We start from the raw sequence: 26925 nt of genomic DNA, 5'->3' as shown, positions 1-26925 counted from the left end.
TAAGGGCTTAAGTCAAATGACACACATTTGTGGACAAAACTTAATATGGGCATATTCGTTGGTACTGTTATATGATGCAAATTTAATTATAAAACAAAAGATTGAATTTCTAGTGCTATATTTTGCATATGTAATTAAATACCAGGAACTGATGAAAAACGAATTGCATGTAAAAGATACTGAACACCTTTCTGTTCATATTAACATGGTCTTGATTGCATACAATATAACAAATATAGTTGTACATTTCACAATATTACTGCATCATTCTACAACAACAAACAGTGTTTCACAGTTCAATCACTCACTCATTGTCTTGGCTTTTGTTCTTTACAGACCATTTCATAATTTCTTCATAGAAATATAGGTGTTTGTCAGGCAGACAGGCAGATAATGGAGCTTTCCCAAGCCCACAATTAATTTGAATCTTTCCTAATGGACACACCTGCTTTTCTGTTGCAGTAAATGGAACATATTGAAGGTTCACACACAAGTGAAACTAATCAGTCCACTGATCAATGTACAAGCTGTACTCTTTCTTGTGTTATCAAAAACAGAATGCGAAAGAGGGCTGACAGAGAATTTCATATTCCCTTGCCTTCTAATAGTTTGAGTTCCTTTAGAAATTTTGGTCTCTGGTAGTATGGCTGCCACCATGACTTGAAGTCTAGTATTTCATAGCAGCAATCTCTCTAACAAGAAATTTGCTTGGTTTTTAACTTGTACACATCACCTATGTGATGTCACGTACAGCAAACAATCAGTCCCACTTCCTTCATTTTCTTTTTACAATGACACAATCCTTATCACACGGTAAAAGACTTTGTCCTCTAACTATAAATTAATTTTGAATTTAGTTGAATTACCCAGAATTGGCTAGATACAACAGAAATCTACCAAGAGTGTGATTCTTATACTGAACCAAGCGGATGTCCAAGAATAAATGAAGTTCAGCGTGTTCTTGTGGCACTCGTACTACAAATCATCAGTAAATCTATAATGCAATGCACATTTGACTGTGTGAATAACAAACACAACAATGTGCAATAGTCACAATTGCAACGTACTGTCTTCTTGTGAACATTACTGGTAATGCTACCTAGGGGTGCACACAGAAAGTATTAAATGACATACAGTATCACCAGTGCTGCTATCTAAGCTTTATTTTCAAGGAGCACATGTTACGACTGGCCTCTTTACTTTTAAAAGAGCATGAGGCATTCACTGATGCCACTACAAAATAACAATGTTTTTCAGAATCCAACAGAATGTACAGCAACTGACAGACTGATAACCCTTTAATTTCAGTTTTTGCAGTTACAACTATAATATGTGGAGCAATAACAAACTCAAAATAACCAAATTACGAACTGATGCCCTTTTCAATACAAGTGATTCATATGTGTCTCATTCAACTAAATATTTAATAGAATCTGACTGGCAGTGGGAGTGTCTGCCAAAAGTTGAAGTAAGAGTAAGAGGAGGACAAATATTGTCTGGAATCACAGATTTCTGTGGTCTCTCAAATCACTTAAGGCAAATGCCAGAAATGTTCCTTTGAGAGGACACAGCCAATTTCCTCCCCCAGTCTGAGCTTGTGATCCATTTCTAATGACCTCCTTGTTGATGGGACATTAAACCGTACATTAATTTTTATTAAGTAATGCTACTGAAGTGATTTAGTCATTCAATTAAGTGGGCAAGATGTCAACAAAAATTATTCCTTTCATATCAATAAGTAGTCGTTGTGATTTTTAGTTGAAAGACTGGTTTCATCCAGCTCTCCACACTAATCTACTTTGTGCAAGGCTCTTCATCTCTGCATAACTATTGCAACCTACATCAACTCGAACCTGTTTGTATTCGTGTCTTGGCCTCCCTCTACAATTTTCCCTCCATTACCAAACAGACAATTCCTTGTTGCCTCAGGAACTGTCTTGTTAAACAATCCCTTTTTTTAGTCAAGTTATGCTATAAATTTTTTCCCCAATTCAGTTCAGTACCTCCACATTAATTATTGGATCCACTCATCTAATCACCAAGCATTTTCCTGTAACACCAAATTTCAAGATTTCTATTCTCTTCTTGCCTGAATCGTTTATCGTCCACATTTCACTTCCATACATTTTATTCTCCACACAGTATTTTCAGTAAAGACTTCCTAGCACTTACATTTATATTAGATGTTAACAAATTCCTCTTTTCAGACATACAATTCTCGCTATAGCCAACCTGCATTTTATATCTTCCTTACTTCAGCCATCATCAGTTATTCTGCTGCCCAAATAGCAAAATTCATCCACTAGCTTTAGTGACTCATTTCCTACTTTAATTCTCTCAGTATTGTATGCTTTAATTTGACTACACTTCACCACCCTTCTTTTACTTTTGTTGTTATTCAAATTCTAGCTTCTTTTCAAGATACCATCTATTCTGCTTAATTGTTTTTCCAACACCCTTTCCATCTCTGAGAGAATTACAGTGTCACTGGTAAACCTCATAGTTTTTATTTCTTGTCTTTGCATGTTAATTGTCCTTCCAAATTTCTCCTTGTTTGTCTTTACTGCCAGCTCAATGTATGTATTGAATAACGTCAGGTATAGGCTACAACCCTGTCTCACTCCTTTCTAAACTTTTACTTCCCTTTCATGTCCTGTGACACTTATAACTGTAGTCTGGTTTCTGCTAACCTTTTATTCCTGTATTTTATCCTTGCTACCTTCAGAATTTCAAAGCATGTATTCCAGTTGACAATGCCCAGCCTTCTTCATCTCTACAAATCTTGTAAATGTAGATATGCCTTTCTTCAACAACACATCTTCTTAAAAAAATCTCTAAGGAAGTAAAAGACATAGCGCAATTTTCAAAAAATATCAGAAAATCAAGAACATTTTATTTTTGGGGTAATGCACCTTGAGCCAATAAAAAGGAGATAACACATGGTAAGGAGACAGAATCACACACTCTCGTATACTACATGCACTCTCATTTGTTCCAAAAACAAAGGATATCTATCCTGGTTGAAGAGGGTCGTAATGTGTAATAATAGGCAGACATCTATCCAGACCATCACACAGGAATTCCAAACTCTATCAGGATCCATTGCAATTACTATGACTGTTAGGCGGGAGGTGAGAAAGCTTGGATTTCATGGTCGAGTGGCTGCTCATAAGACACACATCACGCCAGTAATTGCCAAACGATGCCTCGCTTGGTGTAACAAGCATAGTCATTGGACGATTGAACAGTGGAAAAATGTTGTGTGGATTTACGAATCACAGTACACAATGTGGCAATCCGATGGCAGAGTGTGGGTATGGTGAATGTCTGGTGCACGTCATCTACCAGTGTGTGTAGTGCCAACAGTAAAATTCAGAGGCAGTGGTATTATGGTGTGGTTGTGTTTTTCGTGGAGTGAGCTTGCACACCTTGTTGTTTTGTGTGGCACTATCACAGCCCCCAGGCCTACATTGATGTCTTAAGCACCTTCTTGCTTCCCACTGTTGAAGAGCAATTCGGGGATGGTGATTGCATCTTTCAATATGATCAAGCACCTGTTCATAATGCACGCCCTGTGGCGAAGTGGTTACTTGACAATAACATCCCTGTAATGGACTGGCCTGCACAGAGGCCCAACCTGAATCATACAGAACACCTTTGGGATGTTTTGGAACACCGACTTCATGTCAGGCCTCACTGACTGGCATCAATACCTCTCCTCAGAGCAGCACTCCATGAAGAATGGGCTGCCATTCCCCAAGAAACCTTCCAGCACCTGATTGAACATATTCCTGCAAGAGTGGAAGTTGTCATCAAGGCTAAGGGTGGGCCAGCACCATATTGAATTCCAATATTACCGATGGAGGGCACCACGAACTTGTAAGTCATTTTCAGCCACGTGTCCGAATACCTTTGATCACATAGTGTATATATAGAGGCTTGGGACTGTCATAATATTGAGCTCTTTGAAGTGATCTTTAATGGATTCTTTTGGAGTCAGTACTGCTATACATCTGATAACCTCTTTTTGGCACTTGAATACAGTTTTTGAGCTGGGACAATTACCCCATAGAAGAGTTCCATAGGTAATGTGGGAATAGAAAAATGCAAAACATGCTTATGTTAGTACCATTTTCCTTACATTATTCCTTAGTTTGTAGAGCAAATAAAAAACTTGAGAAAGTTTTGAATATAATTTTTCTGTATGACTCACCCAGCTGAGTTTCTGATCTATGTGGAAACCTAATAGGTTGTCTATTTTTTTATGTTCATTGGAGACACTTAAATTGAAAACAATATCTTCAGTTTAGTTGTAAATAGTTTGCCAGGAACCAGTTAGTGCATCAGTCCATTGCTACATTTATATTATGTCGCAGCTACTCTGAACTGTCAACCTGTGTGATCTGAGTTGTAGCATCTGCGTACAGTAATGCCTGACAAGGCAAAAATGAGGGTAAGTCATTTATATAGACAATGAATGGGGATGGACCCAGTACTGAGCCCTGTGGAACACCTTTTGTAACAGGTACTAAGCCTGACCTTTGGTTATTTATAGTTACCATCTGCTTTCTGTTGCTTACGTTCGACTCAATAAGGTGAAGAACATCCTCTCCCACTCTGTAGTATTGGAGTTCTTTAATACATATAATATGGGAGACAGTGTCTAAACCTTCCTCAAACCTACAAGAGTTGCACAGGTCTTTTTTTTTGTCTCAAAGAATAATATATTTTTGTGATAATAATCTCAACTGCTTTAACAGTGGAGAGATGACATCCGAAACCATATTGTGAGGAGCTAATAGATTATTTTTCTCAAAGTGCCAATTCATCTGTTTGTGCATACAATAGTTTATAATTTTTTATATGATTGGTGAGAGTGAAATGGGATGACAGTTATGAGGAGATGCTTTATCACCTTTCTTATGAACAGATGTTACAATAGTAATTTTTAGGCAATCTGGCAAGATTCCTTCGTGTAGTATTTGGCTGATGATTTTGGTTAGTGGCAGTAAAATTTCTCTATTTATATTTTCTATCAGGTGATTTGAAAGTCCACAGAAGTATTCTGATTTTGACTTGCGAAGTTTGACAATTGCTTCGCTAACCTGTCTGTAGAATACACAAGTCCAGCAGAAATTGTTGTATTGCTTACTATCTAGAGTTGGAAGCAATACTGCAGCTTTATTTGCATCTTCAGTGAGATTTTTATTTGAGACAGAACTGGTAAAGTGTACATTTAAGGTGTCTGGATGGATTGGAATGTTGTTGCATATATTTTCAGAGCTTATCTCTGTTTTGTTAATTTTCCATGCTGCTTTACACTTATTTATCAAATTGAGTATGTAACTGTCATTGGCTTTCCTCTTGGCTGCTCTAATTTCTCTTCAATATCCCCTTCTCGGTGTTGTGTAACCTTCCTTCTCAGCTTGATCATGTTGCAATCTGTCATAGTAAGCCATCATTTCTTCCATAAGTTTGCGCAGGTGTGGTGTGTACCAGTTTCTCAGTTCTTGCAGTTTATTACTCTGTTTCTGCTTTGGGAGTTTTCTGTGATATTTGGACAACATGAGTTAAGGTTTTCTACTAATAATTCTAAAAAATTCTCAATTTATGTTCATTGACTGGCCTGATTACTCTTCCTAGTTCAGTTGAAGAACTGTCTGTTTTGTTGTTTAGAGGGTGCCTAAGCCAAAGCCCTGTGGGATATCCAAGGTTTACAGTACCAAATTCAGTTTTATTTGGCTGAAAGTTGCATATTATATTATCTAGGCAAGCACTGAACCTGGTGGGTTTGTCATTTAGGCAGCAGAAGTCTTAATATGTCTAATAGGTGCTTCACATGTTTGGCTTTATACCTAATAACTACATTAATATCACCAAATATCAAAACTTTGCAGTGTTTGTACTTTAAGAGCATTTTTATCATTTTTTCAAGATTTTTTATGAATAATTCTGTGTTATCACTAGGAGAGTGGTACACTGATATAGCTATTAGTTCATGACTTGGCATCATCATTGCTGAGACTTCAAAAACTGCTTCTATACATAGAGAACTCACACCTACCACTTTGTATTCTAAATTGTTTGTTTCTTTGATAAAGATTGAAACACCACCATTCTTCAAATTTTTTCTACAGTAACAAGTTGCTAATTGTTACTGATAAGGTACACTTACTTCAAGTTCACTATAATTTGACCAGTGTTCATTCGCTAGCAGAACATCGCAACTTAATTCTTCCAACCACCATTCCATTTCTGTGAGTTTATTTTTTAGTGACTGTATATTAATATAAAAGAAAACCACTATTTTTGCATTACTGTCTGACTGGCTGGACACACAAAATTCTTGACTATTGTCATGCATCAGATCACTTAAGCTATGCCTCCATTGTATGTATCACGTAAGAAATACTGAGGTTCCTTCCATGTGTGTGTTAGACGAGCTGTTTTTTCTGCTTGTGATGCTGATAGTGGAGATGCTGGTGTTGTCTCTGCTGTGCTGAGAGTGATCCAGTTTAAGATGATTTCACTTTTGTGTATTTGATTCTTGTTGTTGATATTATCATTTAAGTTTTTAATGCGCAGTTTTTTCCGCAGGGTATTAAGGTCTAATACATGTGATCTGTGGAATCTGTGGCCCATGTTGGTAAAATTGAGGATTTTTACATTTTTGAAATGTTTACATAACACTGACATTTGTTCATTAGTGGCAGTAATGTCTTTGTTTGCCCATGACCACGGTGGTAAGTCGTATCGGCTTAGGATATTCAACACGAAGACATTTGTGTGTCTCAGCTATCCTAAGCACTTTTTTAGTTCCAGTTTTGCTTTACACATTACTTTTTTGTTTGCATCATTTGACCCACTGCAAACCACAAAATAATCTTTCGAGGGCAAACTTATTACATCTGTGGACCACGCGTGTTTACTACTTCAGACATAATTGCACCAGACTTCATGAAGGCACTTGCATTTACTGTAGGCTGTTCATTGAGGACACGGGCAAATCTTCAATCATGATCGTCTGCCATAACAATTACTTTGTTTCTCTGTTCACGATTCTTACCATTTTAAGACTACACTTTTATATTTTTTATCAACAACACATACATTTTTTGGAATATTACTTTCACTGTTTCTGCTGTTTTCAACAACTAACTTCGGCCTCAATAATTTCTGCAAAGAAGACAAATATGCACAACAAAGAAGTTAAACCAAATGTGAAATGGGACATGATAAACATACACTTTTTGTCACATACAGTATTTCTGTGTTGCCAAGTACTACTGAGTAGCAATGAATGCATATGTTTAACACACAGGGCTACATTCATATTATATAGACCTGGCTGAGTAAATCATTTCATTGTATTACACATTCCCTGGCTGAGTAGCATCTGTACACGTATTTACATTACTTTTGCACAAATAAATATTACTGTTTCCATTACTAAGGTTCCATTTGTTATGTTGTATTACAATCTTGAACCATGCCCTTATGCTGGGACAAGTTTAATCAAAACTGATCACCTCACTGGCTCTGGAGAACCTGTTAAGCCAACACATTCTTGATCCCTGCTGCGGAAATGTTACGTATGAGATATGACACAAAAGATAAAGGACAGATACTGAGGATTCTGTACCTAGCAAATATGTTCAATTAGCAGTGAATCCCTTTAAAGTACGGTCCATTTGAATACACAAATGTCAGTGTACTTTGCTACCACTGCTCAGAACATTTCTGCATCTTTTCTCTAGGGCTGCATTGGAATTACACTGCGTTTGTTTCCTACAGGAGCCCAAGAACACTTTTATTATAAACTGCTCATCCACTGCCAATAAGGTGACTGATATTCATGGAACTTGTCACAGTTTAAACTTGAAAGGCACACATTGACACACCATGACAAAAAATTTCCTTATTAGTTTATGTACAACATACTACTTTTCTGAACAGTAGTAAACTTTATGTTTACACGTTTCACACTGCTTCTACAACAATGAATTAACTTTGATAAACCCCAGAACATTTCAAATAATTTTCAAAGATGCCTTCAAATAGTATAACATGTACTACTGTACCAGAACTTTCAGATATTTGTCTTCAATGTGAGGCGTATTGCGAAGAATACACATAACCACAGGCCGAAGAGCCTTTACTCGTACAACTGAGAAGCTCTTGGCCAAAAGTTCTTTCAGTTTGCGGTCTCTTTCCTTTCCTTCCTTCTGACCGATTTCATTTATATGTTGTACCAAGCGGTCCCTCAGTTCCTGAAAACAAAAATATTTTCTTCAGCAACTTATGTGCAAATCGCAGCACAGGCTAATTAACAGTCTGTCTTGAAAGAAAAAAGTTGTTTCAACAATTTATGAACAAGTTTAGTATCATATTACAATCAATAGTAAGCATGGTACTTCTTAACAGAGATAATATCTAAAAACATAATAACTGTCAAATGAAACACTACAAATAAAATCACAATTTCTGCTCCTGAAATCTGCAGCTAACACCAAAAATGAAACTACAGCCATGAAAAACAGCATGCTGGTACCCGGCCTTCAATAAAGCAGATTAGTTAAAAGTATTTACAATGGAAACAATACACTCATAAACCTTTAATTAAGTGCAAAAATACTATACTTTGTAACAAAATTAAGTGTTAGGAATTTTCTAATTTAATACACAGCTGTAATTATTTTTTTTTATTTCGACTTGAATTTTGGTCAAATTCAGACCATTATTGGAGCATAAAATACCAGTTAAAACCCTATTAAAACACAGAGAAACAACCAACTGAATATTGTGCCTTAGGCATGCAAAACAGTACTGCGGCAGAGATAGAGGTAAAAGGTTTATAAGGAAGACAGTTATTCTGGTAAAAGCATGATAAAACATAATCATATGGTAAAATAAAACATGAAACAAAAAAATGAACATCTTTAGAAATAAAAACATGTATCTTTTTGCCTCTCTCTCCAGCTTCTAAATAAGAATAGATAAATGTCAGCAAGAACCACCCTACGAGGAACGAGGGCATTTCGAAAAGTAAAGATACAATGGCTCGCAGTCCTTACATAGAACATTTATTTAGAAAAGTCAGTTACATCTTATTAACTGGATTATTTGTTATTTTTCGACATAATCACCCACGTTATCCACACATTTGTTAAGTCGGTGCACAAGCTTTTGTATCCCACAGTCACAGAAGGTTCCGCCTGTTACCGGAACCACATTTCAACTTCATCTTTGATCTCTTCATCATCGTGGATTGATTTTCCACCAAGATGTGACTTCAGGTAACGGAAGATATGGAAGTCGGTGGGCGCAAGGTCTGGGCTGTATGGCAGATGGTTCAATACGTCACATTTGAATTGTTTGAGTAGTGCTTTGGTTACGAGCGCTGTGTGAGGCCGAGTGGTGTCATGAAGCAAGCGGGCTCCACTTGTCAGCATTCCCTTGCGTTTGTTTTGAATTGCCCTTCGAAGACGTTTCAAAGTCTGGCAATATGCAGCAGCATTAATTGTCGTTCCAGGAGTCATAAATTCCTACAGAAGAATGCCTTGTCTGTCGCAAAAAACAGAAGCCATGATTTTCTTCACTGAAATCAATGTTTTGGATTTCTTGGCTTTTGATCAATTCGAATGGCGCCATTGCATTGATTGTTGCTTGGATTCAGGTGTATGGTGATAAACCCACGTCTCGTCATCTGTCATAATGTGATCAAGGAACTCGTCACCTGCTTCAGCACAGCGTGTGAGGAAGTCGAGTGCAAAGCCCATCCTTTTCTTTTTGTGTTCTTCCGTTAACAGTTTTGGAACCCAGCATGCACACAATTTCGTGTACCCTAACTTGACAGTCACAACATCATAGAGAGTTGTCATTGACACGTCCGGTATGATCTGCTGCCATTCTTTCAATGTAAGACGTCTATTCGCACGAATTGCTTCCTCCGTTCTCCGAAGAAGGGCATCAGAGATCACAGATGGCCGACCTGTTCTTTGTTCGTCATGAACATCGGTCCTACCTTCAGAGAAATGACGACACCATTTGATTACATTTTGTCGATTCATAATGTTCCCATACACAGAAACAATTTCTTTGTGAATATCTGCTGGTCGCTGACCTTTTGCATGAAGAAAACATACGACAGAGCGCACTTCACATCTGGCGGGATTCTGAATTGGCGCAGCCATTTTAAACATGACCTACTCCAACCAGAAGCAACGTTCAACAGCCGAACGACTGCGAGGAGAAAGCTAATGGTTCAAGATTAACACTAGTGTTGCCAACTTGCTCGCCAAAACTCTTCTGTTCCTCTGGCGTACGGTGTATCTTTAGTTTCCGAAATACCCTCGTACATAAATACATTCTGGTATGTATAACAATAACGAAAAATCTGAGTATTATCCTGATCATTTCAACTTCACCGTGTTTGATTCTTGTTAGTGTAAATTAGACAATATCATCAGACTTTCAAATAACTGTATTTTAAAACTTTCTGTAGATTAAAATTGTGGGTAGGATTGGAACTGAAACCTGGGATGTTTTCCTTTCACAGGCAAGTTCCTTACTGACTGAGCAATACAAGTATAACTCACGACCTGCCCTCACAGTCTTGGTCTGGTCTTTGTATGAGTAATGGTCTTTGTATGAGTAACAGAATTTAGCTTAATCACCATCCTCCACTCAAGTCCTTATTTAAAGGTAGAACAAAATTTTCCCTTAGCCAGTAGTTGCAGTCTAAAAATCTCTAACCAGTTCTAGGTATCTTCCTTCCAATAAATAACTCTTATTTATTTCTTAATTAACATGTTCAGCACAGTTCCTATTGGCCTTTCTCGCTACACACCACTTGAGATATTTATCACAAATGAGTGTATTATTGCTGTAATGTATGAAACTGTCTTTCTACCATGCTACTTTCATAAGTTTCATTGTAATTTTATGCCGCTAAATACCAACACCTCTCTTTACATAGGGCATTGTTCCACTCAGTTAGGTTCAACACCTACATCTACATTTATACTCTGCAACCCACTGTGAAATGCATGGCAGAGGATATGTCCTATTGTACCAGTTATTAGAGCTTTTTTCCCATTCCATTCACATATGAAGTGGAGAAGAATTATTGTTTGAATACACCTATGCACACTGCAATTAATCTAATCCTGTCTCCACAATGCCTACAAGAACAATAAGTGGTGGTTGTTGTATATTGTGAAGGCATCTTCAAAACCAGTTCTTAAATTTTGTAAGTAGGCTCTCTTACGATAGTTTAAATCCCTCTTCAAGAGGCTGACAGTTCAGTTCTTTCAGAATCTCTGCGACTCCTTCCAACGGGTCAAATAAACCTGTGGCCATTCGTGCTGCCCTTCACTGTAAACATATAAGGTCCCCTGTTTTCCCTGTTTGATACGGGACCCACACACTCGAGCAATATTCTAGAACTACCAATAAACTGAAGGCTGCCATCTGCTTTACACAAGACTGGGCCTATGTTATCTTCACATTTCATATCCATATGGACTGTTACCCACCAGGTATTTGTATGAATTGACCAATATCATTCTGGACTCATTGATATTATAGTCATAGGACACCACATGTTTTCATTCTGTAAAGTGCACAATTTTACATTTCTGAACATTTGAAGCAATTTGCCACTCTTTCACACAGCCCCTTTCAGACAGTACTTTATTATGGACAACTGCATCATTTGCAAAAAGTCAAAAGTTACTATTAATATTCTCCACAACCTCATTAACGTACAAAACGAACAGCAAGGTGCGAAGACACTTCCCTGGGGTATTCTCAAAGTTACTTCTGTATCCGTTGATGACTCTCCATCCAAGGCAACACGCTGAACCCTCCACACCAAGAAATGCTCAACACAGTCACAAATTTCGCTTGATGCCTCATACAAGTGTACTTTTTATAAGTGTAGATGTGGCACTGAGTCAAATGCTTTTCGAAAATCAAGAAATATTGAATCTATCCGTCTGCCCTGATCTATGGCTTTCAGAATGTCTTGTGAGAAAAGTACAAGTGGATTTCACATGATTGATGTTTTCGGAATCCATGCTGGTTGGGATGGAGGAGGTGTCATTCTGTTCAAGTTACCTCAGTATATTTGAACTCAGAACTTGTTCTAAAATTCTACAACAAATAGATGTCAAGGATTTTGGATGGTAGTTTTGTGAATCACTTCTCTTATCCTTGTAGAAAGGTGTGACTTGCGCTTTCTTCCAACTACTGATGACAGTTTTTTGTGTGAGGGATCTACAAAAGTTTATAGCTGGGAGAATGGCTAACTTGACTGCAAATTCAGTACAGAATCTGAAAGGGATTTCAAATTGGTTCAAATGGCTCTGAGCACTATAGGACTCAACTGCTGTGGTCATAAGTCCCCCAGAACTTAGAACTACTTAAACCTAACTAACCTAAGGACATCACACACATCCATGCCCGAGGCAGGATTCGAACCTGCGACCGTAGCGGTCGTGCAGTTCCAGACTGTAGCGCCTTTAACCGCTCGGCCACTCCGGCCGGCCGAAAGGGATTTCATCAGGGCTTGAGGCTTTATTCATTTTAAGGATTTCATCTGTTCTCAATACAACTGACTCACTCATCTTTTCTGTGGCATGAGAATTAAATTGGAGCAATATTTCTGGGTTTTTCCTTTGTAAAGAAACACTTGAAAACAAGCATTTCAGCTTTTGCTTTGCTACTATGAGTACCTGTCTCATCTGTGAGTGACTGGACAGTTCTTTGGTGCCACTAATAATCTTTACATATGACCGGAATTTCTTTGGGTTTTGTGACAGCTCTTTCGACAGTATTCTGCTGTGGCAATCATGAAGGTCTTCATACATTGCTCTCTTGACTGCCTAATGTATTTCATTCAGCATCTGTCTATCTATGGCCCTATGCTTTGTTTTACATCTGACAGAAAGCAGTCTCTGTTTCTTTAGAAGTTTATTTACAGCGACTGCATACCATGGAGGGTTCCACCCATCCTGAAGGGTTCACATATCGACCCAGTGCATGGTCAACTATTCTTTTAAACTTGAGCCAAGTTCCTCTAACTCTACATATTACTATCTGAGTGAAAAGCTTCAAGTTCCTCATTGAAACATAATACTACTGCTTATTTATCTACCTTACTGAGCATATAAATCTTTCTACATGTTCTAACTGCCCTTAGTACTTTGGTAATGATTGTTGCTACAGCTACCTCATGGCCATGGACACCAGTTTTGATGTAGACATCCTCAAAGAGGGCTGGTCTACTTATTGCCATTAGATCTAATGAATTTCCATCATGAGTGGATTTCCAAACTATCTGGTCTAGGTAGTTTTCAGAGTAGGCATTTAGTAATGTTCCACAGGATATCTTGTCATGCCTGATTGGGGCCCTTACTTACAAGTGAACTGAGGGTTTCCCTAAAGTTTACAGTTAGAGCAGGTGGCGAGTTGGTTGATTGCTATAAGGATCAGTTATAATTTTATACCCATCCCTGATACTGAGTCTTGCACAAACAATCTTGCATGCAGCTTTAATTTCTATCTCCGTGGATTTGAGTTTCTAGTCTACTGTGACAAATACATTACCTCCACTTCACAGTAGCCTGTCCTTTCAACATAAGCGCAACTTTTTCCTATAAACCTTACTGCAATCAACTTCAGGTTTAAACCTATACCTAGTGTTATGTGAGCTTCAATGCTTTTTGGGAGTGCTTTAAACTCTTACCAGTTTGTTCTGAATGCATTGCCATTTAGCCACTAGGATTTTAATACTCTCACCTGTGTGTATGTGAGGCATGAGGGGTGGGGGGTGGGGCAGGATGGGGGGCGCGAGCCTACTTCTTTGGATCCTACACTGATACATTTTTGGTCTCATACAGCTATTGTTACCTGGATTGGATAGGAAATTGCCTAGTCTACAGAAACCCTTATGTGCTCTGCACTCACTGCAAGCTACCTGGTAGCAGACTCTGATGTGTAGCGCACACCTGATCCATTTAGGAGGACTTTACAGTTTTCAAGCCTATGGCACAACTCTATACAAGCACAGCCTATCTTGTCAAAGAACCTTCGCAGCCTCTGGTTCAAGTCCTCCACTCGACTCAGAGTGAGGGGGCAACGACCTGTTCTGGGGACAATGCCCCACATTACGAGCTTCTTTGAACTACGAGCTTCTTTGAACCTCTATGAGCAAGGCTAGTATTCTCAACCTTCTCTGCCGTTCGTTGAAATGAACCAAGTATGACAGGCACTGTTTGTTCCAATGTGCACCACAATTTGCAGTTGGTTGCACCCTGTTTCCTTAATGGTTTCCGTAATAGCCTCTTCAATATATTGAATGAGGCTCCTAGGAATACACAATGAGTGGACACAGTGTTCCTTCCCATCCTTTGGTACCATTTCCCTAAGTGGCACCATTATTCACTGTACGTTTGAACTGCTGGTGATTAACAGGGGCCTACCCTTTTGTGTTTGTTTCCCCTTGACATGGACACAACATGTTTACCAACAGTTGAAGTGAGTCTCATTGGCTCAGTTTCCATTTCAGTGAAATACAAAACCTCTAACTTTTTGGCTGGGAGACAGATATAACATCCTGAGTTCTCCCTGGTCCTTATCTCCCCTGCACAGAATGCCTGAACCTACCACTGACAAGCCACTCACAGTAAAGAGGATGAGTAGTGACAGATCCTGGATTTCCCGCAGAAGAGACAGCACCTTTGGTACCTCTGGTGTATGACACTCAGTAGCCCTGCCATCACACTCATTCACAGCACCTTCTGATTGCCTGACAGCAGTCACGGTGATTTGCAACTGCTTACAAAAAGCAACTAACTCATCCTGTGTCCAAGAACAGCAAACACAGTGGGGTTGCATTGTGTCCTATGCAATATTTCACACACTTTCAGCTATATTTGTTGATTATTTTTTAATTTATGGTTTTGATATGCTCCAATATTTATGGGCTTGATATGCTACAAGTATCACCAGTAGTCTTTTAGAACTGAAGCAATTTACAGCCAATACAAAATATCGATTACAACTACAGTGAGCCCTGCTATAAATTTACTGTTTCCCTGAACTGTTCAGGTAACAATTACTAACAAATTCTTCAATAGCTTTAATTAATGATAAATGCTGACAATATATGCTTCTATTAAAAGAAAATGCTATTGTGACACTATATGTTAGTTATTTACAATAACAGTTATTATGGAGTAGGTTACACCCAATACTGTTTGATTGTGTCCAAAAACTCTCAGAAATATACCGTTTTTGCACATATATAACGAAATTGAGGAACTAATGGTTTTGAGCAAGGACATTGTGACCAAAAGTTTCTAAAACACACGGGTTGTGTCTACTATTAACAATTTTGTACTGCACAATATATCACAACACAAGTATGAGTTTTGATACAATCAACATGACACAAGCACAAGCTTTGATACAATCAACACAAAAAACATGTTTAAATTTTACATCCAGCATTGGACCTAAGGCTTTGAGGTAGTTTTATAAGACACACATGATTTTACTTGGACACAGTGTAAATGGCAGAAGTCAGGGTGTATACATAAGCATAAACAAATAAATGTGTGAACTGCACAGTCTTCTTGAATTTAGCTGATAGTACTATCACTGAACTTGTGTCATCTTCATCCTTTCTGTTGTGTATTCAACAAGGTTTGTCGTAAGTGAAAGTGCTGTTATCAGTAGCGGGTATGGAAGATTTGGACATGTGCCTTTTTTCCTATCTTTAACACACTAACACCATAGCAGCAACAGCTCAACAGTTCTTTGTCATAAAATGCACTATGTCATCTCTTGTGTTGTGTTTACCGTCTTAAATGCAAAAGTTTTTAGTGACACAGTTCCTGCTCCATCACATATACCATAGAAAATTCCTCCTTGGAGTAGCAGCTTTTGTTTCAATTACATGATACATACAAATGCCCATTAACTTCTGGACATCAGAGTTCTGTCTAGTTATATTCTTGGCATGAACCCATGACACAAGTCACATCTCTCTTCCTGGCAACACTACATGAGAGAGATTTAGCTCACTACTTCTGTTCCCTATGGACCTCTCTTGCAGAGTATACCTTCTACCACTTCTCACTACAATACTGAAAGAAAAAATTAATTCATTTTTATTGGTACGATATCTCTCTACACACTAAAGTGAGAAATCCTCACAAAGAAAACACTCTTCTTTATTATTCTTTAAAATACCAATAGACACTTTCAGCCAACTGGGCCATTTTTAAAAGCCTTAATTGAACTGTGTAAGCGAAACTTAAACTCTATGCAGTCTAAGCCATTCACATGCAGTATCATCACTGTCAAAGTCACCACAATCCAGAGGTGTGTGCCATCACTTAGGTCTGAACTGAGGTTTTAAGGACAAAGAAGTTTTATCACTTAACTTGCTCCAGACACACTACAAAAACACATTTCCACTATGTCGTGATATATACCTCTAGACTGTGATGACAATGGCACCACATATGGATGGCCTTTTTCTGGGGTCATCAGCCTTGCTTCTTGTCTGATGTGGTCTGCCACAAATTACTGTCCTGCACCAATCTCTTCATCTCAGAGTAGCAGTTGCACCCAATGCCCTCAATTATTTGTTGAATATATCTCAATCTCTGTCTTCCCCTAAAGTTTTTGCCCTCCACAGCTCCCTTTAGTGCCATGAAAGTTATTCCTTGATGTCTTCACACATGTCCTATCATCCTGTTCCTTCCTTTTGTCAATGTTTTCCACATACTCTTCTCCTCCCCAATGCTGTGGAGAACCTCCTCATTTCTTATCTTATAAGTCCGCCTAATTTTCAACATCCTCCAATGGCATCACATCTCAAACAATTAGACTTTCCTCTTTTCCAGTTTGTGAATGGATTAGATACTACTAAATATTATCCTTTTTTGCTTGAGCACTCAAATGGAGACACTTTAAAATGGCCCTGTGGGCTGAAACTGTCAGTTTAATAAAGAAGAGTTATAGCCATCAACGGGATTTTCTTTACAATGATTTCCCATTTCAGCTGTGAAAGCACCAATGAAATACTGCACACTCATGCCAAAATTTGATCTTCCAGAATTGTTTCACTGAGGAATATTGTAATACAGTACCCGCCCTTAGTCACTGCAAGAACATATAAATGCAAGATGTAGATGTACGTAATTGCAAAATGGAAAATCAGCAAACCGCCTAATAGTGGAAGGCATTTGGACCTGACGAGGTAGCTGAAAGATTATGTGAAATAACTTGCTTTCTTTCAAGCAGCAGTTTATTGTAGGTCTCTGAAACAATGAAAGATTTCTAGTGACTGGAAAAAAGCCACATAATTCCCATTTTAAAGAAAGGGTTGTCTGAGAGATAGCTATTTAATAACAGACCTATTTGGGAAAAACTGTCAGATGTAAAAGTAACTCCACATGTACCCCAAGTGGCTGTTGAAGGGCCATTACTGCTTAAGATGTATGTAAATGATCTAGTGGACACTGTCTGCAGTTTTGTGATGCTGTTCATGGATGATGCTGTCGGCTACAGAGTGTGAACAACTGTAACACACTGCACTAAAATAGGCAAGGCGATCAATTACTATTCAGTTACGAAATTGGTGATAAATCACTGGAAACGATAATAACTGTAAAATCCCTAAGAGCAGCCTAAAGTAGAATGATTACATAAAACTAGTTCTAGCAAAAGCAGATGTCAGTCTAAAACAAATTGGAAAAATCTGGAGGAAACATAACTCATACACGAAACAAATGGTTCAAAAATTCTTGAATTTTGGTTGACAGACTGGGACCCTTAGCAGGTGGGATTAATAGAAGAGAGTGATAAGATCAAACAAAGAGCAGCACATTTCATACCAGATTCATTTAGTACATGTGAGAATGTTAACGGAGATGCTTAGAAAAAACTCCAGTGACAGACCACAAGAAAGGCATTGTCCATCACGAAGATGTTTATTGTTACGATTTCGATAGTGTAAATTCCAAAAGGAATCTGGTGATATATTACTTGCTCTCACAAAATGAACACAACAAGAAAATAAGAGTAATTACAGCTCATATGAAGCTAACAGACAGGCACTCTTCAAACACAACATTCTGGAGTGAATAAGAAAGGGACAAAATGATAGTGGCAACAGAGGTACCCTCCACCATACACTGCAAGGTGATTTTCAGTGTGTTGATGAAGTAAAAGGGTACAGGTACTATAAAATCCGTACCCTTAAAAATCTGATGCATGGACAGCCCCCATTCCAATCCAGTTCTGACTTCATTCTTGTTGGTGCTCTGTATTTGATTAATTTTTGTGAAGCTAACTAAGACTCCTCTCAAACTATTTAAGTTGATTATTTAGGAGATAGCCTTTAGGATATACTTTTGAAAATTATTATGCACATGAATAATGAGACTAATTCTTCTGTAAAATATTTGCAAAAGCTTTGAATTCTGATTACTGTTTTATCATGGATTTGAAGACTGGATAATTGATTAACTGAATGTCTTATATAGTCTGACTTTAGTGTCAGTGATACTGCTGAAATGGCTTGAATATAAAAATATTAATTTTCTGACCATGCAGCTTTCTTAATTCCACTTCTTTACACATTCATGCACAGAAAGAATGGCTAGGAGAGTTGCTCTCTCAGTGGAGCGTAGACGGTACTGTCTTCATATTGTATAATACGTAAAAATTCTGAGAAAACGATTGCTCCCCCAAATGGTTTTTACAAGATTGCATGTTGTGTCTACAATATCCAACCTAGGCTGATCCTTACAATCCAAACTGACTGACTATATACAACATGTAAAAAAAAAAAAAAAAAAAAAAAAGCATTGACATCACTTAATAAGTTGTGTGGGAGGGCAAACTGATCTGTTTTCATGACAGAACCCATATCCAGAAATGTGCAGCTTGGGTGCTGAGTGTGTCAAAGTCTGAAAAAGAACCATTATGACAGCTCATTTGTTTTAGTGCCTGAATACGGAAGGTATGCAACCCTTTCGCCATCTGTGTACTGGGGTTAGATGACCTGAGCCTAATAACATTCCTGTGGATGCACTACATTCCTCAACACAGCTCATGTGCACATCCTACTGAGGACCTTGTGTGGTCTGCCAATGAGGTAACATTGTTGACAGCAGTACAACATGTACAGTACACAACTGCACAAGTGACAGACATTGTGCTTGCATACAGCAAAGAGGACTGCAATGGGAGAGATGCTGCAAGATTGTACGCAGAACATTTTCCAAACAGACATACCCAACATCATTCCATGGTTGCAGTCATCAAGAGATGCCTCAGAGAAGCTGGAAAGTTGCACTTTTTCTGCCTGAGGTCCCACTTGTACAGCACAGTAGCAGCACTTTGTGCTTGGTACTTGTGAATACTAGCCCCCGTCTACTGTTTGTTCTTTAATAAGTGCTGAAACATGATGTGGATCATCCACACTTGGCTCAAACATTACAGTTGGAGGAGACTGTGTTGACAGTGTTTGAAAACGACCCAGCCACCAAACTCAGCAAGTAGCTTAAGTACTGTACATGAATAAAAGTGCCATGTGGCATGTTGTTGATGAACACCAGCTACATCTATCTCATCTGCAGAAAGTCCAGGGTTTACAGGAGGCGGACAGCCCACGATGGGTAAAGTTTGTGCAATGGTATTTACCATAATGCACAATCCAGCCACAATTCCTAAGGTTAGTGCTATTAACAGATGAATGCATGTTTACTACAGAGGGCACATTAAAATTGAACAAAATGCATGTTCGGGTGGACAAAAATCTATGATTCAAAATCACCAACACAGGGTAGGTATTAACATCTGAAACGGGATAACTGGTGACCACATCAATGGGCCATATCTACTGCCAAACAGACCAACAGGACCGATTTACCTCACATTTATTAGAAATGTTTTGCCTAGTGACAATAAATGTTCAGAACGACATGTGGCTGCAACATGATGGAGCTCCAGCACACTTTGATGTCAATGTGAATCACTTCAACATCACATATCCCAATCCATGTATTGGTAGAGATGGGCCAGTTCCACGGCCACCATGGTCACCAGGTCTGACACCTCTCGACTATTTTCTGTGGGGTAGTATGAAGAATACTGTTTATGGTACACCTGTAATGACAGCAGAGAAATTTATTGCTGAAGTCCATGTAGCGATCGAAATGCTTCAAAGGCAACCAGAAGTATTGGCTCATGTGTATGAGGCTCAGCACCACTGATGTAGGCTCTGCATTGACAAGTAGTATGCAGCTCGAAGTTTGTTTGTAATGTAGTCAGCGTGATGTGCTGTTCATGTCCTGTTTACTGACTTAATGTGGAAGACACACCCATTTCAGGCTTCAACATTCTCCAGCATCCAAACTGTGCATTTCTGGGTATGCATAGGTAATACACGAATGGAGCAGATAAAAGTTGTTGTGTCTAGTATTGTTACACCCATGTTAGTTTGAGATATATAGCATGTTGTGATGTCATGCTCTTTGATGCTGAGTCAGTAAACAACAGGTAGCACTAATGCCTGCATGACCAGTAATTCTGACAAGTGGTCGATTGGGCGGAGAGCACTTGTATATTGGTCTGCAAGATAACTGGACCTCACCCCATTAGACTTCTATCTCTGGGGGTACATGAAAGCTGAGGTGTATTCCACCACTGTTGAGTTGGAGGTGGAATTGGTTGCAAGATTCTTGCAGCATCCATACAAATACAGAACACACCACGCATTTTCCAGTGAATACGAGACTCCCTGCTATGTCAAGACTGGCTCTGGACTGGGGTTAATGGTGCTTCTTTTGAGCATTTATTGCAATCTAATTGTGATCAGAACAATAAAGCAATGAAAAACATACAACACCATTTTATTCTCAATTTCACCCAATAACCAATGCATACTCACAAGGGGAGGCCATGACATTTGGATCAAGGGTTCACTTCAAACTTTGTACAGGTCATTAAAACAACAAAAAGTGCAAGTAGTAAGGGACCTTACTCAGACAATTCCAAAAAAGTCACAGGAGAAGTTTTATGTGTCTATTATATACATAATGTATCTGTCCACACGTACTGGACAAGAATTCCTGGTGGTCAGGTTCAAGCTCCAGAAGACGAGCTAGTATGAGGTGGTGGTTCGACTCCCGCTCAGAATTAAATTTTAATTTGTATTTTATTTCATCACTGGTCATATTATTTGATTTTTATGACATTTAAGAGGTAATATAACTTTTAAAAAAAAGTGTATTTGAATGAAGTTTTAGTGAATTTAATGTTATTTGACTAGATACTATTTTTAATTAAATTTAATTATTAGAAAAAACATATTTATAACTACTGATAAGTAAATTCAGAAACACATAGAGTTTTCCTAAAATGTATGGCTGTCATGATTTGCAAAATCCCTTATATAAACAATCTGGTAAGGTACCCAGAACTACTTTGTACCTCGACACTTCAAGCTATAAGCACAGAGGCAGGCCCCACTTGGCAGGTAACCTGTGTAGCGGTGAGATGTTGTTTATGTAATAAGAATGAATAGTGTAGGTGAAAAATTTTTTAACATCACAGAATTCACCCTTGCACTACAAAAATGAAGGTCTGATTAGGAGTCGAGCCATCGCCTCATACATGTTCGTCTTACAAAGCTCAGACGGTAAGCACTTGACCACCATGAACTCTAATGTTTGGCACCTACGCACAGGTACATCAGTTACATAATCGACACGTAAAACGTCTCTTGTGGTTAGCTCAGAATTGTCAGAGTAGTGCACCTTACTATGTGCACACTATGTTGTTTTAATGGCCTACTAAAGGTGTATCAGATTTGAAGTAAGTCCGTGATCCCAACACAGTAACCTCCCCTTGTCAGTACTCCAACAATACGTGTTTCTGACACATGGTTACTTTACAAAATATACTTGTTTTTGTCTCTGTCATCATCCCTACTAGCTCGGGCACTGAATTTTTGAACATCCTGTATATGAACTTCTTGGAAAATATGCCCTGAAGTTAATAGAATATACACTCCTGGAAATGGAAAAAAGAACACATTGACACCGGTGTGTCAGACCCACCATACTTGCTCCGGACACTGCGAGAGGGCTGTACAAGCAATGATCACACGCACGGCACAGCGGACACACCAGGAACCGCGGTGTTGGCCGTCGAATGGCGCTAGCTGCGCAGCATTTGTGCACCGCCGCCATCAGTGACAGCCAGTTTGCCGTGGCATACAGAGCTCCATCGCAGTCTTTAACACTGGTAGCATGCCGCGACAGCGTGGACATGAACCGTATGTGCAGTTGACGGACTTTGAGCGAGGGCGTATAGTGGGCATGCGGGAGGCCGGGTGGACGTACCGCCGAATTGCTCAACACGTGGGGCGTGAGGTCTCCACAGTACATCGATGTTGTCGCCAGTGGTCGGCGGAAGGTGCACGTGCCTGTCGACCTGGGACCGGACCGCAGCGACGCACGGATGCACGCCAAGACTGTAGGATCCTACGCAGTGCCGTAGGGGACCGCACTGCCACTTCCCAGCAAATTAGGGACACTGTTGCTCCTGGGGTATCGGCGAGGACCATTCGCAACCGTCTCCATGAAGCTGGGCTACGGTCCCGCACACCGTTAGGCTGTCTTCCGCTCACGCCCCAACATCGTGCAGCCCGCCTCCAGTGGTGTCGCGACAGGCGTGAATGGAGGGACGAATGGAGACGTGTCGTCTTCAGCGATGAGAGTCGCTTCTGCCTTGGTGCCAATGATGGTCGTATGCGTGTTTGGCGCCGTGCTGGTGAGCGCCACAATCAGGACTGCATACGACCGAGGCACACAGGGCCAACACCCGGCATCATGGTGTGGGGAGCGATCTCCTACACTGGCCGTACACCACTGGTGATCGTCGAGGGGACACTGAATAGTGCACGGTACATCCAAACCGTCATCGAACCCATCGTTCTACCATTCCTAGACCGGCAAGGGAACTTGCTGTTCCAACAGGACAATGCACGTCCGCATGTATCCCGTGCCACCCAACGTGCTCTAGAAGGTGTAAGTCAACTACCCTGGCCAGCAAGATCTCCAGATCTGTCCCCCATTGAGCATGTTTGGGACTGGATGAAGCGTCGTCTCACGCGGTCTGCACGTCCAGCACGAACGCTGGTCCAACTGAGGCGCCAGGTGGAAATGGCATGGCAAGCCATTCCACAGGACTACATCCAGCATCTCTACGATCGTCTCCATGGGAGAATAGCAGCCTGTATTGCTGCGTAAGGTGGATATACACTGTACTAGTGCCGACATTGTGCATGCTCTGTTGCCTGTGTCTATGTGCCTGTGGTTCTGTCAGTGTGATCATGTGATGTATCTGACCCCAGGAATGTGTCAATAAAGTTTCCCCTTCCTGGGACAATGAATTCACGGTGTTCTTATTTCAATTTCCAGGAGTGTATTTTCTAGATTACAACAATGATTAGTCTAGGCGAAGTATTACAGATTGACAATCAGCAAATTAGTCCAGACCAAGAAAGGTCTAAATCATTACTTCGTCACAGAATTCTCATAGCGTGGAGCAAAAGTGTTTGATTATTCCAAAAAGTGCCTCACTTTCTTAATCACAGTCTCTAGTGTTTAAAAATGACAGTTGTCACACATCATGCACTACAATGTAACGAATCTATAATTATCCCTGCTAGATGCGTGATTTGCTCCCACTGAATGCAATAGAACACTAGGCAATGCAAAAGAACACTATGTGATATGTTACGACAACTCTAATAGTTTTTTTTTCCCCCAGTACAATCCAACAGCAACTAGGCAATCAATTTTGGTTGACCAATAACTATCTTGAGATTTAAGAAAAAGAAATTTTTCTTTTAGTTGTAGCTGTACATAGAAGTCTCCAAAAGATTTTTAAACCATTTAAAATGTTTAAGAAATATTGAAAAATAAAATACAATTAAACGATGAACCACATTTACACTAGAAATGGTATGTGATGCATCAACCAGTATTAACCATCACAGAGTAAATAAGAAGCATAATATGTATGAATGTCCAAAACCTAACCAGAGCATTTCTATCAGCATACAGAGCCAGAAGGAGACTGACTACTGCACAGGTCTGCTAGTTATCATTGCGGTTTGCCAACTATAATCAACAGGTGGTGCATTAGGACCACAGTTTGGATACTACTGTTGTGACCTTTGAAATGCTCCAGACATTACCTAGCACTGCTGGCACACATGTATCCATCTCCACACACATGTTGGGCACACATGCTGAGCAGCAGCAGATTTTTCCTCATTAAGTAAGAATTCAATGACAGCATGATGTCAAAATAAATCATCAATGTCAGTCAGTAAGTAAACATAGTTGTGATCATGTGTTACAAGTTAATGTCATAATGTGTAAATAAGCGTAACACATTATAATAATGCAGTTATTTTCTTTACATAGTTGGAATTGCAACCATTTTCAGTATGACTCTCATACCACAAATAGTGAGATGATCCTTTAGGGAGGTAGAGCATGTGTGGAATTTAATGCTCTTATGATATATCATTTGGTATAGTGTCCATGAGACTATATGTAATATGTCAAAAACAGTGAGTTTGTTGGCTTAGAGGATCTCCAGGACAAACTCTGGTAATGCCACAGAGCAAATGATCAGGTCTTCTTGTTTAGATATATCAATGTGAACAATAATGTAGTTGTGATGCTCCATGAAATTCTATAAAACATGTTCTTAAAAATAGAGTTGAGATTACAATACTTGTTCACTTAGCTTTTTTTTAGCTCTTGCAAATTAAGTCCTAGATTAGATTAGATTAATACTAGTTCCATGGATCATGAATACGATATTTCGTAATGATGTGGAACGAGTCAAATTTTCCAATACATGACATAATTAAGTTAATTTAACAACATACTTAAATTAATATAACAACTTTTTTATTTTTTTGTGTTTTTATTTTTATTTCTTTATTTTTTATTTTTTTTAAATATTTTTTTATTTATATCTAAAATTCCTCTATGGAGTAGAAGGAGTTGTCATTCAGAAATTCTTTTATTTTCTTCTTAAATACTTGTTGGTTATCTGTCAGACTTTTGATACTATTTGGTAAGTGACCAAAGACTTTAGTGCCAGTATAATTCACCCCTTTCTGTGCCAAAGTTAATCTTGAATAGTGAAGATCATACTTTCTCCTAGCATTGTAGTTATGCACACTGCTATTACTTTTGAATTGGGTTTGGTTGTTAATAACAAATTTCATAAGAGAGTATATATACTGAGAAGCTACTGTGAATATCCCTAGATCCTTAAATAAATGTCTGCAGGATGATCTTGGGTGGACTCCAGCTATTATTCTGATTACACGCTTTTGTGCAATAAATACTTTATTCCTCAGTGATGAATTACCCCAAAATATGATGCCATATGAAAGGAGTGAAAATAGGCATAGTAAGCTAATTTACTAAGATGTTTATCACCAAAATTTGCAATGACCCTTATTGCATAAGTAGCTGAACTCAAACGTTTCAGCAGATCATCAATGTGTTTCTTCCAATTTAATCTCTCATCAATGGACACACCTAAAAATTTGGAATATTCTACCTTAGCTATATGCTTCTGATTAAGGTCTATATTTATTAATGGAGTCATACCATTTACTGTACGGAACTGTATGTACTGTGTCTTATCAAAATTCAGTGAGAGTCCGTTTACAAGGAACCACTTAGTAATTTTCTGAAAGACAGTACTGACAATTTCATCAGTTAATTCTTGTTTGTCAGATGTGATTACTATACTTGTATCATCAGCAAAGAGAACTAACTTTGCCTCTTCATGAATATAGAATGGCAAGTCATTAATATATATTAAGAACAACAAAGGACCCAAGAGTGACCCTTGTGGAACCCCATTCTTGATAGTTCCCCAGTTTGAGGAATGTGCTGATCTTTGCATATTATGAGAACTACTTATTTCAACTTTCTGCACTCTTCCAGTTACGTACGAATTAAACTATTTGTGCACTGTCCCACTCATGCCACAATACTTGAGCTTGTCTAGCAGAATTTCATGATTTACACAATCAAAAGCCTTTGAGAGATCACAAAAAATCCCAATGGGTGGTGTTCGGTTATTCAGATCATTCAAAATTTGATTGGTGAAAGCATATATGGCATTTTCTGTTGAAAAGCCTTTCTGGAAACCAAACTGACAGTTTGTTAGTACTTCATTGTTACAGATATGTGAAGCTACTCTTGAATACATTACTTTTTCAAAAATTTTGGATAAAGCTGTTAGAAGGGAGATTGGACGGTAATTGTTGACATCAGATCTATCCCCCTTTTTATGCAAAGGTATAACAATAGCATATTTCAGTCTATCAGGGAAAATGCCCTGTTCCAGAGATCTATTACACAGGTGGCTGAGAATCTTACTTATCTGTTGAGAACAAGCTTTTAGTATTTTGCTGGAAATGCCATCAATTCCATGTGAGTTTTTGCTTTTAAGCAAGTTTATTATTTTCCTAATTTCAGAGGGAGAAGTGGGTGAGATTTCAATTGTATCAAATTGCATAGGTATGGCCTCTTCCATTAACAGCCTAGCATCTTCTAATGAACACCTGGATCCTATTATATCCACATCATTTGGAAAATGATTATTAAAAATATTTTCAACTTCTGATTTTTTGTTCGTAAAGTTTTCATTCAATTTGATGGTAATACTGTCTTCCTGTGCTCTTGGTTGACCTGTTTCTCTTTTAATAATATTCCAAATTGTTTTAATTTTATTATCAGAGTTGCTGATTTCAGATATGATACACATACTTCTCGATTTTTTAATAACTTT

The 26925-nt window shown here is 38.7% G+C and overlaps 1 protein-coding gene across 1 annotated transcript in view; it reads right to left on the bottom strand.

Moving 5' to 3' along the window:
- The window catches only part of LOC126173125 (negative elongation factor B), a 120731-nt gene that overhangs the window by 77160 nt on the left and 16646 nt on the right, over window positions 1-26925 (bottom strand). Inside the window, exon 3 of the mRNA XM_049920932.1 lies at window positions 8082-8270. Within this exon, the coding sequence (XP_049776889.1) occupies window positions 8082-8270 (189 nt within the window). The remainder of the gene's footprint in view (window positions 1-8081; window positions 8271-26925) is intronic.

The sequence above is a fragment of the Schistocerca cancellata genome, chromosome 1, assembly GCF_023864275.1.
Source record: "Schistocerca cancellata isolate TAMUIC-IGC-003103 chromosome 1, iqSchCanc2.1, whole genome shotgun sequence".
NCBI classification, from domain to species: Eukaryota; Metazoa; Arthropoda; class Insecta; order Orthoptera; family Acrididae; genus Schistocerca; species Schistocerca cancellata.
Note: the sequence above shows the minus strand (reverse complement) of the source record. Positions and strands in the feature narration are given on the sequence as shown.